Below are 17039 nucleotides of genomic sequence, written 5' to 3' on the forward strand. Positions count from 1 at the left end.
GAAGACGGAAAAACCCAGAGAATGAGAAGGAGCCAGGAGATTAGAGAAGATTTTTGGAGGTAGTTTGAAGCCAAGCAGAGCAATTCAGGGGCAGAGAGAAAAACCAGGTTGAATTAATCAGCTGGGAAAGGAGTTTGAATGAGAAGAGCTGAGCTGAACTGGCCAGTCAGAGTTCAGAAAAAAAAAAAAAAAAAAAAACTAGAAAGGGTGAGCTTATTATGCAGTAAATCTCAGAAGCTGAAAGTATTCTGGCCTACGTTAGATTGTATGGAGGCTAGAAGCTGCCCAGACTTGGTCTAGATTAGCAGGAGGAGGCTCCAAGATAACAATTAAAACAGGCAAATAATAGATCCCTTTACAGACTGCCAATGGTGTGCTTCAGTTTTAGTCCCTGGGCCCAGGAACCTGGGGCCTGAGTTGGAATTCTGGTCTGGCTTCTCGCTATTTGACTAATTTTGTGAAGATGACATTTCTGCACCTAGTTTGCACATCTTTGGGTGATTCTTGCCCTTTTCCTTGTTAGAAGGCTTGATGTTATGGGTACATCTAGCACACTGTGGTGATGCTTCATGCAAATCAACCGTGCAGAAGGAAGTGGTCTTCTAATGAAAAAGGATGAGAACTTTCAAATCAGAGACTGGATTTCAGATTTGGTCATATCAGTGAATAATTGGGGCCTCAGTTTCTTTATAAAACAAAGTCAATGTTAGGCACCATCGTTCTTCATCTTAGAAGGTTGCTTCAGAGATGAGAGATCATATTAGTAGAATCTCAGACCCTGAAAACTCTTAGCATCCCCACCCCCTTGCCAAATGCTTTGCTAAAGGAAACGTGTGATGGGGCCATGAGTGAAAATCCACATCAATTGTTTGTCTGCTTTGAATTGCTATAACAAAAAAGTCTGGGTACTTACAAAGTACACAAAGGCTTTTATTTATTTGTTGTTGTTTGTTTGTTTGTTGACTCACAGTTTTGGAGGTCTAAAGACCTTCCATTGATGTTTCTCAGGTCTGATGAGGTAGAGTCAAAATGGTGGGAGTGTATAGGAAAGGGCTCACGTGGTAAGAAAGCCAATGGCCTGGAGGGGCTGAACTTTGATCTTTCCTAACCTTCTATTCTAAAGCGTGTGCAACCTTAACTCCCTGTGAAGGCTATGTCCAAGACATCTAAGGACCTCCCACAATGCCTCACCTCTTACTGCTGCACACAGCTTCTATGCTTCCAACACAGGCTACATCCAGGGCTCACTCAGGCCTGCTAAACCACAGCACATGGTTTTGTGAGACAGACAGTATTGTTTTGAAGGGAACCGAGCTCTCTTCAGGATGAATGTGTAAACTGTGATCCCTCTGGCCTTAGCCAGAGGATAGTTGAGGAAGGGGAGACTTTACAGCCACAGGCTTCATTTTTAAACAGCTGCGCATCTTAAAGTGGCAGCCACTGCTCAGTATCCTGATGACTCAGAGCACTTGCCCTCTCCGCTGTCCTTCCAAATTAAATTCATTGCTCCACAAGATGTCTGTGCTTCCCAGAAATGACGCAAGTGCTGTGTGCCTCATTCAAAGCCCAGACATTTGACTCTCAGGATATTCTCCCAAGTGGGCTAGAGCTCACGTCCAGTGAGGCCCCTTTCTTCTTTCTTAACAGAAGCAGAGGGAAGGTAACAACTATATGAATTTATTCTTTTTTTTAAAAGTCTTACAAAGTCTATCTTTAAAATTTTTAATATCCTTGCTAAAACATATTTTTAAAAATTAGTCCTCTCATGATGATTTGTCAAAATGGGTCATATCTGACCACTCAAAGGATGAAAAGCAGGAGTTTCTCAGATGCAAAGAAGCTGAACAAAGGGTGCAGACTAATATACCTTTGTCCATTCTCTGTCTCCCATCCTCAAACAAGCCTCCAGTTCTTTCTAACCAAGTTCACTGGGAGATGCAGTCCCTTAACCTGTATCACAGGAGTCAATAAAATGGTGCTAACATGTCTGTACCAAGGGACTACACCTGCTAGAGCAGGGAGTCGGGGACGAGGTGGTCAGTGAGGCAGAAGGCATGGAAACGGAAAAGTACACGCCATGACTCAGCATCTGCTATGCAGCTCAGATTTCATTTTAAAAGGGATAGCATACTCCAGTTGTTGTTTTTAACCAAGGAGACAGCCACATTACCCTCCTTTGTTAATAAAGAAGTGGGCCTGGGAAGAAAGGAAAGCCCAGCTGCCCTTAGTGGCACCAATAGCAGGAAGAATACTTGGAGGTGGATGTAGGTACAACACACACATGAGAGTCAGTGAAGAAAGACCATGCAAATGTGAAGGACACAGGTTCTGAGAAACTTAAGTGTCACCAGCCGGCTGTGCGGGTGGATGGGTTGCTGTTGAGAACCACCTGTGCTACCTTTCTGGAAGCAAGCTTCACATTATGTAAAAGCCAGGCATGAAAGAAGCAAATCTGCATGAGGTGTTAGTGGTGGGGACCAGACAGGAACCATAATGAGGTCATTCCATTTCAGTGACTGCTGTTCTATTGTAATCCACCTGAGATTCCCCTTGCTTCATGGAAGACCCTCCCTTCCATGGCAGTCACTGCAATGTTCCTTCTGCCCTTAATAGGGCCAGGGCGAGATGAACGATGCCATTACTGATTAGGAGCAGGCCATCTTCCCTATGTGACTGCAGGTGGGCTGTGAAATGACTGCAAGGGAGAAAGGTATTCCAGTTTTGCAAATGGGGAGGGGGATGGAGGGACAGAAAAAAGTGTTTGCTCAAAATTGCTTAGTGTGTAAGTGGCCAGGCAAGAGTTTGGGCCGAGCCCAGCTGGCACTGCTCACTTCTATTCCACATTAGACTCCTTGGGGCTGGAGAAGCAGAGACAATTCCCCATGTGTATCTAGCAACTGGCCTGTTCACTGCAGTCCCTGCTTCTCTGTGTTTGAGACTTACCTTAGATGGCTTTAGCTTCCTTACAACATGGGGGGCAGGTTCCAAAAAGGAAGGGCCCAGTCTTAGATATTGATTTCTGCTATATTTGATTGTTTGTAGAGTCACGGCATTTTTCTAGATTCAAGGGGAAAGAGAGAAAGAGGGAGAGAGAGAGAGAGAGAGAGAGAGAGAGAGAGAGAGAGAGAGAGAGAGGGAGAGAGAGAGAATGGATCCTACTTCTCATAGGAGCAACATCAAAGAGTTGTCAGCTGTATTCTAGCATACCACATTGATCAAGGCTAAGGATGCAGACTTTGGTTGTCATACTTATTCCATCATAACTAGTACCAAACCTGATCCACTTCTCAGCTGCTGCATTTTGCCTTGTACTACAGTGACTACCCTGGGAGCTTGTTGAAGGCCTGGATCATGCCTTATGCATCTTGAGTCAGACATACTAACCCAAGCATAGCCAAGGCTGCATGAATGCTGAAGGAAGAAATGAGAGAACTATAGTCCTGTTTCTGGCTGTTTTTGTTAACTGAAATATGTCAACCAGGGCAAAGGTTTTGTGCTGAAAAACTCACCGTAAGAAGGGCTTTGGCCTGCACTGGGATCCCCAAATCCCAGTGTAGTCATTGACTAGCTAATAAAGACTTTGTATTGACTTCAACTCATGTCCAAGTAGTCTTCTCTTTTGATACCTTACAACAGTTGGTTGTACTGGCTCTTAATCCCAAATACCCAGGAGGCTGAGGCAGGAAGATTGGAAGCTTGATATCTGCCTAGCTACAGAGTGAGTTCAAGGACAGCCTGGACATCTTGGTGAGGTCCCCCTGTGTCATAGAAAAGCACGGAGATAAAGCTTGCAAGTGGATGCATGCTTAGCAACCTAGGCCCAGTCTCTAGCACTGAAAGGAGGAGGAGAAATCTGGGAGAATCATCAGAGAAATGTGATGTTGCTGGTTTTAGGGATGGAGGAAGGGGCCACACATCAAGGAATACAGAAGCTTCTAATAGCTGGAAAGGACAGAGGATTTTTTCATAGAGCCTCTGGGAAGAATACAACCATATTGACAAGTTGCCTTTATCCCAGCAAGACTTGTGTTGGATTATAAATTACAGGACAATAGGATAATGAATTTATGTTGTTTTAAGCCCCTGAGTTTGTGGGAATTTTTACTATAGCCTCAGTAAAATTATATAGGTGGTCAAGTTAGGCAAGACTTCATGAGGGATATTTGGCAAACTTTTGAAAGTTCACCACTATCAGGGAAATAATAGAGCAGAAAGATGTTGAAGTTTAAAGCCATCAGAGGAAGTTTTGTAATTTCAAGGCTGTGTAATGCCTACCCAGAATGTGCATCAAAAGCCAGAGCCAGGCAGGGGGCTGTACACCTGCAATCCTAGTGCTCTGGAGGCCAAGGAGTGAGGGATGCTGTGAATTCAAGGCTAGCCTGAGTTACATAGTTTCAGGCAAGTCTGAACTACCAAGCAAGCTCCTGTCTCAAAAGAAAGCTAAAGAAGGGGAAAAAAGAGAAAAGGAAAAAAGAAAAGAAAAGAAAAAGGTCAGAGGCATAAAACAGTATCATGTGACATTCAAGCCAGAAGCAAAAAGAGTTCTCTGGATTTTTCTCTATAGTGCTGGTGAAATTGTCTGCACAGTTTTATCTGTATGGTTTTAAGTTCTTTAAGTCAGAAAAAAAAAAAAAAAAAAAAAAAAAAAAAGCAGATAGGATCTGCAGCTTCCACGAGGCTCATCACCTGAAAGCACGCTGGGGCCTTATAGTCCTATCACTTCCCTCTAATTGGATCAGATGACTCTGCTGGTTTCTTTCTCTTTAGGGTTTTTCTGAATGAAAAACAATATGATTAGGGAATGTGTAAGTGCATGCAAGGAATGAGAAAGTGACACAGGCACAAAATTAGAAAAGACAACACACACACACACACAACCACTCTTTACACACATACATTTACCCATTAACAGATGTTTAATTGTGGGTTAGAGACACATAGCACATGTTGTGTTAGAGATCCAGCTATGAATGAGGTAGGTGAGGATTTGCCCTCGCAGAGCTCACGGCTTGTGGGAGGATGTAGACATGCAGTCAAGCAATTTACAGCACAGCAGAAAATGTAAGTTGCTAATAGAAAACGCAGGAAGGGTGGTGACTTCATCTGTGAATGAGTACCGGGGAGGCTTTGCGAGCACCAAGCTTCATTCTCAAAGTGTGGCACCTGGATAGATACACAAAGTCTTGAGCACACATAAACAGACTTGAACTTCTGGATGTGGCAGAGAAACCCATTTCATGATCTTGTCAGTGATTCAGACACATGCTGGATGGAGTTCATTAAGAACTGGATCCTCATGGCTGTCTTTCATGGGCACCACACTGACACCAGGCTGATGCTGTGGCCTTGAACCACCCGATGCTGGTTGAACTGGAGCTGGACCCTGGTGCTAAGCCATGAAGCAGAGGGGGCAATAGGGATCTTACAGGCAGCATGCAGAGGTCCCCTGAATAAAGGAGCCTGGGGGCCCAAGTAAGACTAATAAATGCACACAAAACTCCAAGGTATAAAGTAAGCTTACAGCTGTAAATGTAGACGTTTATCGGTGCGCTTCTTAAAGTTGAGCGTACATAGATGTATCTGAGAATCTTGTAGAAATGGATACTTATTTAGGTGTGTGTTGTGTGTGTGTGTGTGGGGGGGTACATTTCTAATAAGTTCAGTGGTGCTCATGCTGTTGGTCCGTTAAACTGCCAGCTTGAATTGCCCAGATTTCCCTGAACATACATATCTAGAGTTAAACGGAGGCTGCACAAGAATACAGCGATCCATTAGCCGCAGGACCAAGGCAAAGGCGACTTACTTTGTAATGAGATGCCGCTGTCAGTTGCTGGATGGGTATGCTTGGAGGGTAGGGAGGAAAGTTGCAGCCTACACAGCCTCTCAGCCTGCTCTTCTGGTTATTAGCCATCAAGGTCGCATGGCTTTTAGCTCAGCAATACCGCCCCCCCCTCTCCCCCAGCGCCAATCTCTCTGAGTGCATCCTGGGCCAGGCCAACAGACCAGCTCATTAAGTGACCACTGAGCCTCTCATAAACGGTGCCAATCAGCCAGAGAGGCGCTGGACAAGACCTCTCCTAGGGCTGGTGTCCCTCTTCCCACCTTTCCTTGCCTGCTGCGGTAGGGCTTGCAGCAGTGTCACTCTGCAGCGGCCCCTGGCACTTGGCGTGTACTTCTGGGCGCTGTCCATGGTTGCAGCATCTTTCAGCGCACCGCATCAGGAGGCCACCGCGGGGCCCTGCGATTGGCCGAGGAACCCCTCGCCACCCCCCTGGCTGCCCCGCGTCAGGCCCCCCCTAAAAGAGCGTACCAGCAGGCGGGTGTCAGTCCCTGGGCTCCAGGGCGGCACACCCACTTTCCTTATTAGGACAGAGTCGGAGCTGGAGCCGCTACGGGGCGTGGGCTGGGCCAGCAGCCCAGAGGAAGCAAGGAGGGCTCAGTCTCCGCCGGCCCGCCTAGGGAGCGGCTGGTCCCTGTGCTGAGAGCGACCACTTTCTGGAGATACCGCTCAGTCCTTGCAGCTCTCCTCTCTTTACGCTCTCATCGGGACCCCTGCTTCGAGAGGCCCTAGCAGAGACATGGAAGAATTTTTGCAACGCGCCAAATCTAAACTGGTAAATTGAAGCTTCAGGGGTGAGTGCTTGTGTGTCTGCGTGTGGGCGTGTGCTGCTGCAGGTGGGGAGGAAAGGGTGCTCAGAAGAGGATGAGGATAAGGATGAGGATGAGGATGAAAACAACTTTGCAGCTTAATTGTCTGTGTGTGCAAGCTGTGCCAGCAAAGAACCTCTGCAACTCTCCAGTATCAGTGATCTTTCCCCACAGCCAGGCAAGGTACAGAGGTGGGGTGGTGAGGCCTGTCTTAACTGATGTGACTCATGCACCTCAGTTTTGAGAGAGTTTACTCTCAAAGGGCAGTGGGTGAACAAGGGTGTTTCTCCAGTAGAAAAAGGGCCCAGTCTTCCGCGGATGCAAGACCTGTCAGTGTGAAAAGGAAAAACAACAACAACAATAACAATAACAACAACAAAAAACCATAATCCTAGGACAGTGCTTAGGCTGGGAGTGGCAAAGCCCTTGTGAGAGCCAGGAAGCTGCCAGGATGCTGGTGGCACTCCTCAAAGCCTACTCATGCAGGACTTAGGGACCTTCCAGGGTATCCTGACGCTCCCCTGTTCCCCTTCACACCCTGGGACAGAGGCAGAAGGAGGGTAGCCCCAGCCTCTGAGGTTGAGGGAGATCGATCGGGGAGGGGGCCCTGCATGCTGGTTTGGTCTGTTTTGCTGTCTGAAAACTGTAACCGGTAAACTGTCACCTACCTCACCGGTGTGTCGGGCAGTTGCCAATGGCTCTGAACAGGAGGGGCCCTTTTCTCTAGCATGGCGGTCATTCCCATGATGGAAATGGTTGGCACTTAAAGGAATAAAAGCCAGGCCCATTTAGAAGCTATATCTTCCCTGAAGACCAAAAGTACCTTTATGGATCTAGCATGAGAAAAAATGCATAATTTATGATGCCCATAACCTTTAAACCTTCACAGAAGCCAATACTAAAGTCTGTTGAGATGACTCCATCTATTTACCCCACACAACAAAGGGCAGGGAGGGCCTCCGCTCAGGGTGAAGCTGAAAGAGAGCTTTACAGCACCAAGACAGATATCTTTTTCCCTCTTTCTTTTTTTTTGGGGGAGGGGAGGGGGAGCAGAGCATTACAGTAGACGAATGCTGACACTTTGCTTTCTACCTTTAGTGGGTCCGACCTCCAGCCCATCTGCTTTCAGGGTTTGGGAGGGTTTGTTTCAGAATTGAGAAAGTTTCTGATTACTTCTGTGGGTGTCAACTTCTTATAAGTTTTACTAAAACACCTTGAAGAAGGAAAAAGGAAGGACAAGAAGCTGTTTATGTCAGCATCTCAGTAACTGCCTTGTATCTTTACTGAACTAAGGACCCACCATCCCTCACCTGGGAACGTACAGTCAGTCTTGGCAGCTTGTGGTATGTGCCTGTGTGTGTGTCAGTGGGCAGTGACCAAGCATGAACGCAGAGTCTAGGACTGAGGCTGTGGTCCATGGCCTGTGCTGCCTCAGTTTCCAACAGTCATGTTCGGATTGCGTGGTTTCGCTGTGAGTCTCATTTCTGAACAGTTACTGACATGGAAATTCTCTCTATCAGAATCGTCAGCTGAAAGTGATGTCTAATTTATTTAATGTCTAATTTATTTACTGAGTCCCTTCATTAGACAAGCAATTGCTGTACATCATTAAAAAAAAAAAAAAAAAAAAAAAGACTGGAAAAGGAGGTTGTTTGAAATTGTTACCAGTTTCCTATATTAGCCAGAGGAAAAATTACAGCTCAATTGGTCTTTTCTTAGAATAGGCTTCTGGCTAGAAATCACAATTAACCTTTCTTGCTCAGCTACCACAAATGTGTATGGTCACTTCAGGTCATCACATGTTTCTCCTAATAAATATTTTCAGTAATAAAATTCATGCTTAATATACAATATTCACGAAGAGACAATGGTTCTCAACCTGTGGGTAGTAACCCCTTTACAGGTCACATATCAGATGTCCTGCACATCAGATATTTATATTATAATCCACGACTGTAGCAAAATTACGATTATGAAGTAGTAATGAAAATGATTTTATGGTTGAGAGCCATCGCAACATGAGGCACTGTATAAAAGGGTCACAGCATTAGGAAGGCCGAGAACCACTGCTTTAGGTGATGTTTTCCTTGGAGAGATAGATGTTTGTAACCATGCCCATTTGTTTGTGAGACACTTATTCATGGAAAGTGGTAGGCTTTTAGAAATTCCGTTAATCCTCTGGAAAAGATTTTAAGGATGAGACATTTACTGTTATGATTTTTTTTTTGTACTTAACTTTTGCTAGAACTTTAATTAGAATAGAATTGTGGTTAAGCTGTTTTCTATTCAAAATTAATACATTTTGACCCTATATGATACTTAAAACTGCCTAATTACCAGATTTTCCTCTTGTTTTATTATTTATTTTGATATGTTGTAGCTGGGATGTATATCTTTGGATATTTTAAAACAGTTTGACATTCTTTTTGAGGTCTGAACATGGGCTGGCTACTGTCAGGGGACGATGAGGACCAAACTTGGGAGTTCTGAGCCTGGTCAGGCCTGTAATCTCAGCAACCAGGGAGGCTGAGGCAGGAGAATCAAAAGTGTAAGGCCTGCCTGGGCTGCAGAATGGGTTCGAGGCAGCCTGAAAAGGGTGATTTGAGACTTGATCTCAAAAGAGAAAGCACTTACAAGGCCCAGGCCCCATCCCTAGGGCTGTAAAACAAATCAACAGACAAGTAAAAAACTCTGGAGAGATTTGCCTGCTTTCCCCCTATTAAGAACATTTGTTGTTTGTCCGTCATTGAGAGGAGATCATCTCCATTCTAGGCCAGGACCTGGATTAAACTAAAAGGAACAGAGTCAAGTATGAGTTTGAGAGCAAGGATGAGCCAAGGGTGACAGCAACCAAAAGCTGCTGCTGCTGTTCTGTTGGGCATGCGACCCCCGACTGCTCCCCCCCACAGCCCCTGTCCCCCATTTGAACACAGCTATGCTTCTGGTCTGGATACCCACTGCTGGAGACTGAAATAGGAACAAGATATTTTTTTTTTCTCTCAGCCAGTGTCCCCCTGGCTCTTCTTCCACCTGTCCATGCAGAGCTGGAACAGAGTCAGAAACCAAATGCTGCAATTCAGATCAGCCATGCGGGTTTCACCTCACTTTGCTCTGTTAAACATTTGTGTGGCAGGGTCTTTATTAGATAACACTGTTCCTATGAAAGAGAGATCAAAGAAGGGAAGAAGGGCTTCCCGCCTGTGATTTGGGGAATCTCCTCCAATTTCACAGAATTCCCCTCAGAAAAGTGTTCAGGTCAAGGATGAATTCATCGAAGTGAACTCCAAGTTACCATGAACATTTTGGGAGGGAGCGAATTGTAACTGAGGGATAAACTGGGAGTGGATAGAGAGCCTTGAGGTGCGGCTGGCAAGAAGCCAGCATCCCCACACTGAGCGGACTTGTTGCTGAGCCTCCTTGACATCCAGATACCACCAGCTGATGCAGTTCATGCAGCTGTGTGTGGGTGAAGATCACTGCCACCCACACACGGTAATGTGTAGGTCATGAGTCAGCCTTGGAGGGGTCACCTGCTGCTTCCAGGAAAATAGGACACATAAATATCCAAGGAATTCTGTTTGTAAAGAGAAAGTGAAGAGGACTGACTGAGTGCAGTCCAGGGAGCTCGTCTGCCATTCCAGCAGCGCCAGCCGAGGTGCTCGTGTCAGCAGTGTGACTTTGTCCATACATGGACTTCTATAGGAGGATGATGGAGGGTGAACTGAATGTCAGTGTGTACTCTGGGATGCATAATGCAGGGATGAGGACGCACAGTCTAAGCTCTTCCTGAACAACTGCCCTGGAGAGAAGCTCTGTGGATTAACCATTCCAATGGTAAATTGAAGGAACGTATTTATCCCGATTTCCTACGTTGGAAAAAGATGAATGTCCACAGAAAGGATTTAAATTCATTATTACATTTGTGTGTGGTGGTGGTGGTGGTGGTGGTGTGTGTGTGTGTGTGGTGTGTGCATGTGCCTGTGTGTGTGTGTGTGTGTGTGTGTGTGTGTGTGTGTGTAGGTCAAAGGACAATTTGCAGGAGTTGGTCTTCTCCTTTCCCTATGTGGGTCTCAGGGATCAAACTTGAGTTTGTTACCCTTTGCCCTCTGACCCATTTCTCAGAACCCCTGAAAGGGAAATCTTAAAAGTGCCTAGGGAGGGACCTCAGCAGTAAGGGGCAGCAATTATGGGGAATCTGCAGAACACGTTCATAGGGGAGATGAACCGGGGTCACATGATTGGCTCCCATCACACTACAAGCCAGGCAGCAGTTCTGGAGTTACTAGCCTGTTTTGATTTTTTTTTTTTTTTTTGAGACAGGGTTTTGAATCTGTGCCTCCCAGTCTCGGAGATTACAGTCACACTCTTACCATGCCTAGCTTGAGTCAGCGCTTTTTTGCCCAGAGTATTTATGAACAGGAAACTTGGGCTTCCAAAGCAATTCTGTGACTACAGTGTCATCTGCTTGTGGGCTGATAAAAACAAGCTAGGTGTAGAGGCAGCCCCGTTTCTCACTGCGGGATAATCCAGACCAGCAGCTGAGATTGCTTTAGCCTCAGGACCTCTGAACCAGACCGGACCTTCCCAGGTAACCGGATGTCAGAGCGCAGTGGTGTTCATGCAGCAGCTTGGGTCCCGGAGGGCATGTGATTAACAGGAAGGAAGAAAAAGCTGCCAGGTTAGGCGTAGCCTGCTTGCTGCTAAGCTGTTTATTTGAATGGATATAGCCGTTATTTTGAGTTTGGTGTACTAATCAGGGGCACTCTTGCAAGCTTAAGCTTTCTTGGCGTTCTCCCATCTTTAGAGCTCCATCTTAACAGGAAAGAACGGGAATGGGATAACTGGCTGAAAGGAAGCTGTAGAAGAGGAGAGAGCCGAGCCGACAGGCAAAGAACGTGGTGTGACTTTGGTCATTGACACTTCTTGGCCCCTGCGCTTACTGGAGAGTCACGGAGTTTTGTAGTCTTTTAGAGAAAACAGGGAAGGGGCTAGGCTGGTGATAAAGGGTGGCATTCACATGGACTTTGACATGAATAGGGCCTCAGGTTTGTGCAGTACGTGACCTGTACAACCACACAACTCCCCTGTCAGAGGTACCAAAATGGTGTATTCATAACCTCTGGCGTCACCCTATATCCATTTCTTTGGGCTTTGGTTCTGGTCTCCAGAGAGGGCCAGTATTCTTCCTGAGAGACTTAGTGAGGCTGAGGTGACTCTATATTGCCCTGAAAAATTAGACATATAAAGACCGAATTAGAAAAACTTAGTTTTAGTTTTTAAGCTGGGAAATAGTTAATGGTATTCTCTCTCTCTCTCTCTCTCTCTCTCTCTCTCTCTCTCTCTGTGTGTGTGTGTGTGTGTGTGTGTGTTGTACAGTCAAAATGAGATAACTATAGCTCTTAGCACAGAGCTTGGAGCAGTGACTCCTCTCCACTCATCCCCAAGCTTCTCTTCTTCTATAGGACATTATAATGAATGACACTGTCAATCATCCAGTTTATCCAGCTGGAGACAGACTCTTCATCCCCGACTGCAATGGCCAGCACACTGGTACTCTACAAACTGCTCTCATGCTGCTTGCTGCAAAGGAGCCTTGAAAATACCTGGCGCTCAGAGCTAAAGGCATTTTCTACTCCCCCCCCCCCAACCCTCCCACCCCATTAAAACCTTGAGAATTGCTTTAGCCTTGGGACCAGTTTCTCCATCTTAAAACGTTGTGGTTACTTTCCATTGCTCTTAGGAGTATGGATGACATCCTTAGCCCCACACTGCTATTATCCTCTTCTGCCTTCTTCTCCTTTGCCTTCGGCTTAAACAGCAGCTGCCACTTCTTCAAATGAAGTGAGTAAAGGAAATCCCCCTGCCTAGTCCCCATACTCTTGGCTAGATACTAGGTTTTTAAAAAATGCTTTTAGGTCTCTAATCTGTTTGTCCTTATATTGGGTGTGTTTGATTCCTGCCAGTGTGCTAAGAGGAGGGAGCGAGGCCCCCTTAGAATTTCGCTTACCATTGTATTTCTGGAACCTGGCATGGGACATGATGCTTGTACATGATGTTTAGAATGAATGAAGCCATCCATCAAGAGGCCTGGTTATGATTTGTCAGGATGTAGTGGCCTAATAAAAATGAATAGCTAGATTGCCAAAGCTACATGCTTTCACGTCTAAATCAGGAGCAGGACTGCTAACACTCTGCAGGATGCCAGGTTCATTGGCGAGAAGGTGGGGAGCCTTAAGGTCAAGGAGTGCTACACAATGCTTTGCACATGGTAATACAAAATGTCCTGACAGTGCTAAGAGGCTAGCTGTTATCCCTAGGTGCTTGGGCTGTGTAGATGTTGACAGATTCAAAGCATGGGGAGAGGAAGGCAGAGGGGAAAGATAAGGCAAGTCTCTGTACAACCAGGACTGGTAAGTGAATTAATAATACAATTGCTAGATCCAGAGTTCCTTAGTGTAGTTCGAAGGGTGATAGTTGGAAGGCCCTGATCCCAGCCACGATGCCAAGCTGCTCCAGTCTGTTCTTTGCACCTGCACTATTACTAATGCCACAAGTGAGGTTGCCTGGGAAGACTTCAGCATCCCAGAGAATAAGAGCAACAGTATCCTATTTAGGGCGGTGCATGCAGCGAGGGGAGGGGGTGTCATCCAGACTTAGCACTGTACACCTAATTCATGGAACAAACTTCTTCAAAGTTCTGAAACAGACCTCTTGTCTATCCAGTGGGACTGCAGAAGGGCAAAACATTGGTCCTTCACTTTATGTAACTCTCAGGATGTGACCTGAATTTCCCAGGTATGCTGATGACCATACAAGCCTGTACATCTTGGTATTCATATGCAAAGTGTACTTATTTTTGTGATGTGATATTTCATGCCTTGGAGCCAAGCCCATTGCTGTTTAATTTTCTAAACTTACTATTTTAGAAATAAGATTTTATTATTATTTTTAACTTTTTACTCATTTTAAGATGAGAGCTATCTATATTATGATTTGGTTTATTCTTTTGACTCCTGGTGGGAATTTGTAAATATGCTTTACAATAATATATTTGATCTTGAATGTACCTTAGGAACAAATTACGTCAAGCAAGGGTTCCTTTGCTCACATTTGAGAGTAGATATTTTAGTAAGAGAATAACTTGCGGAGCCTCCCATACCGGTACAGAAAATGGATGTAGATCCAATCCAAAACTTGTGTTCTTATCCTTGATGTCTGCTGAGTTCCCTATGGTCAGCCATGGGCACACACTTGTAAGTGTGAGGCAACCATGAGGAAAGCCACTTGCCCTAAAGAAGAACTTGGATTTTCCTGGATTGTGAGTATGGGATTTGGAAGCACCTTGGACTAGTTTCTGCTCCACATTTTCTCAGTGCAGTGCAGCCTGGTGGTTGTGTGTGAGTTCTGCAGGCAGACCCTCACTGCCACTGCTAGCTACTAGCCACACAGCATTGGGTACTTTACCTTCCTGAGTCTTGCTTTTCCTGTCTGGAAAGTGAGAACAAGAAGAGAATCTCCTTTCTAAGCCTGTAGCAGGCAGGCCCATGTCAAAATGAGGCTATGGTCTTCATCCATGGTAGTAGAAAGGTGACAAGGGCCTCTCGAAGACAAGAGAGCCTGTTTCCTGTGTCACAGAAATGGAGACAACTCTTAGCTCTCTTTGTTTCTACCAGAATCAGTTGGATATCTGTGGTACCTCTAAGAGAGACTTGCTTTAATTCTATAATGGCCATGAGATGGGGAAGTTTACAGCTCTGTGCTTCTGTTCTATAGTAAAGGCCTTGAACAACTGAGCAATCAGCCAAAGCTACTGAGAATTTGTTATGAGAAACAGTACAGGCCCAGACTGTTGAATAGGCTGTGAGGTTGCTCTTCACTGTGTGCCCAAAGGAAAAGAAGTACCTGGTGAGCTGTTTGATGGCTAGGGTGCGTGACTGATTTTCCGTATAACTAGTATAGCTAGTTGGTGATGTCTTAATAATAAAAAAATACATTGTAAGCAGTTTAAATGGGAAACAATACTTAAGTGCCAAGGTCCTGGGCACATTATTTGGTTAAACATGTTCTTTTGTGGTCATGACTATCCTGGGGAGCACATTGGTGTTACTTTGGCTGACTGACTATAAGGTGGGGTGAACTACAGTAGACACAGCTGTGAAGGAGAGCTGGGGTGGCCATCCTGCCATCACTATATCCAGCATGCTGCTGTGGTAGTGCCACAGAGCACTAACGGCTGTGCTCAGCACGTAGGATGAAGCAAAGGAGAGAGAAAACAAAGGAAGAGAAAAGAGAGGGACAAAAAGATTCGGGGGGGGGGGAGTAAGTGTGCACAGTGGTGCAACTTAGAGGAAAATCTGAAACTCAGCACAGGATGAGTGTCAAGGGTAACAATTCCACTTCCTGAGCTCGAGTCTCTGCCAGCCCAAAGTCTGTCCAAAATGGAGGAATTCGGTCGAGGCAGCTTTCCTTCGGGCAGCTGAAGCTGATTACTGAGAACGCACTGGTGCTGCCTCATTTCATTTCCCATTGCTGTAGTAAATATGCTGACAAAGACAACTTAAGGGAGAAGGCTTTTTTTTTTTTTTGGCTCACAGTTCCAGGTACAGCCCATCACCATGTTTAGTCAAGGTGGCAGGAACTTGATGTAGTTAGGTCATATGGCAGTCACAGTCAGGAGCAGAGAAGGGTGAATTAATGCACCCATGCACGCCAGTGCTCAGCTTGATTTCTCCACTATTTTAAAGTTCAGGTTCCTTTGCCCAGGAAATGGTACCCACCACAATGAGGAGGCCTTTCCACTTCAGTTCATATAAGCAAGATAATCATGCATACACTTGCATACAGGCCAACCTGATCTAGGCAGTTCCTCACTGAGGCTCTTTTCTTGGGTAGTTCTAAACTATATCAAGTTGAAATTCCAAACTAGCCATCACACCCACTATTAAATTTCTCATGGGAGACTCCCTGCAAGTTCTGTCCTCTATTTGTGGAATGACACCTTAAGTTTGCTCAGGGCAATCTTATCAGGGTTTGGTGAAGACATACAGCAGTCAGCCAACACTGCTTACACTAGCAATTTAATAAGCACTTTGCCCCAATACTCATGACTTTGCTTTTTTCAAGAGTGGATGATAGAAATTGCTGATCAATTATCATGAAAGAACAGTAAGAACAAAACCAAATCAAGGAGGACCTTAAATAAGTAAGCCTTCGCCTCTCTAGTGTGTGCCACTGCATTTGGTGTGAGGTAAATAGTCCAAAAGATGGGCCTAGCTTATGGGTGACATGCCATCATTGGTGTCGCCTACATTCATACTTTATTATAGCAATGACCCTGAATAACCAAAGGGGAAAACCCCTGTAATCTCACTGTTCTGTTTAAGAGGAAAGATACAGTGTGTGAAAAATTTCAGGAAAATAATTCTAATTAAGAGGAGTAAATTAGAAAAAAAAAAAAAAAAAAAAGCAGCTGCAGGGAGGGTGAGCTTTTGTTGTCTGGTGGGGCCTCTGGAGTAGGAGACCATGACCTTGAGTCAGCAGGTAGGTATGTGACATGTGTTTATCACAAGGCATCATGAGTCAGTGTGGAGGGGAATGGTGCTAAAAATAGGAGCTGTGGGGAGGCATGCATCTTTGGCATGTCCAAGATGTAGGTGCTCACCCCAACTCCCATCCTCAACCAATAATTCATTTCATTCTGGACTCTAGGAAAGCATAGCAGAGACCGTGTGCATGAAAAGCCTCCAAGTAAAGCCTTAGAAGGAATGTGGGGCCAGTCTTATCTTGCCCTGCCAAGTATTTGGAGGGTTTTTTTTTTTTTTTTTTTTTAAGGAGTATTGTTTAGGACTATTTTTTTTTAGTTGAAAAATCAAGACTTACAAGGACCCACTTTCTGTTTTAAAAGGAAGCCCACTCATTTAATAAGGCCCAGATTTTTTTTCCTACAAAAGATGATCTCATAAATTAATGAATGACTTCTGCATATCGAGAAATGTTCATGTTGGGCTTCCTGCCATTTCTCCACAAAGAGCAGAAACAGATGCCCTGCCAAACTGTGTCTTCCTCTGCCTTCTCCAGGGATGTTTTCGCAGAAGTGGTCATCTGGACAGACCAGCACCTGGCTCTGAGGACACAGAAACGGCAGATGGCCAATTCAACTCATATGCTCATAGCCCATGGGTCTAACCAAGAGGACAGAACATGGGGCTGGCTGCTCCCAGGAAAGCAATCACCCTGGGCCCCTCTTTTCAGAGGCAAGGGGACAAGCTGTTCTGTACATAACTTTGTCTTCTGTGCTGGAGGTCCAGCTCAGGGCCTGATGGTTGTTAGGGCAAGCCCTTTCCTAACCAAGCACCATCTTCCGTCTCCCAATTCTCCATTCTCTGGACTCC

At 45.4% G+C, this 17039-nt stretch overlaps 1 protein-coding gene across 1 annotated transcript in view; it reads left to right on the forward strand.

Moving 5' to 3' along the window:
• The first annotated feature begins 6426 nt into the window (after positions 1–6426).
• Prune2 (prune homolog 2 with BCH domain) overlaps positions 6427–17039 on the forward strand; it is a 271505-nt gene continuing 260892 nt past the window's right edge. The window contains exon 1 of the mRNA XM_051146213.1: positions 6427–6614. Coding sequence (XP_051002170.1) covers positions 6579–6614 — 36 coding nt within the window. The 5' untranslated portion in view covers positions 6427–6578. The remainder of the gene's footprint in view (positions 6615–17039) is intronic.

This window comes from Acomys russatus, chromosome 5 (genome assembly GCF_903995435.1).
Source record: "Acomys russatus chromosome 5, mAcoRus1.1, whole genome shotgun sequence".
NCBI classification, from domain to species: domain Eukaryota; kingdom Metazoa; phylum Chordata; class Mammalia; order Rodentia; family Muridae; genus Acomys; species Acomys russatus.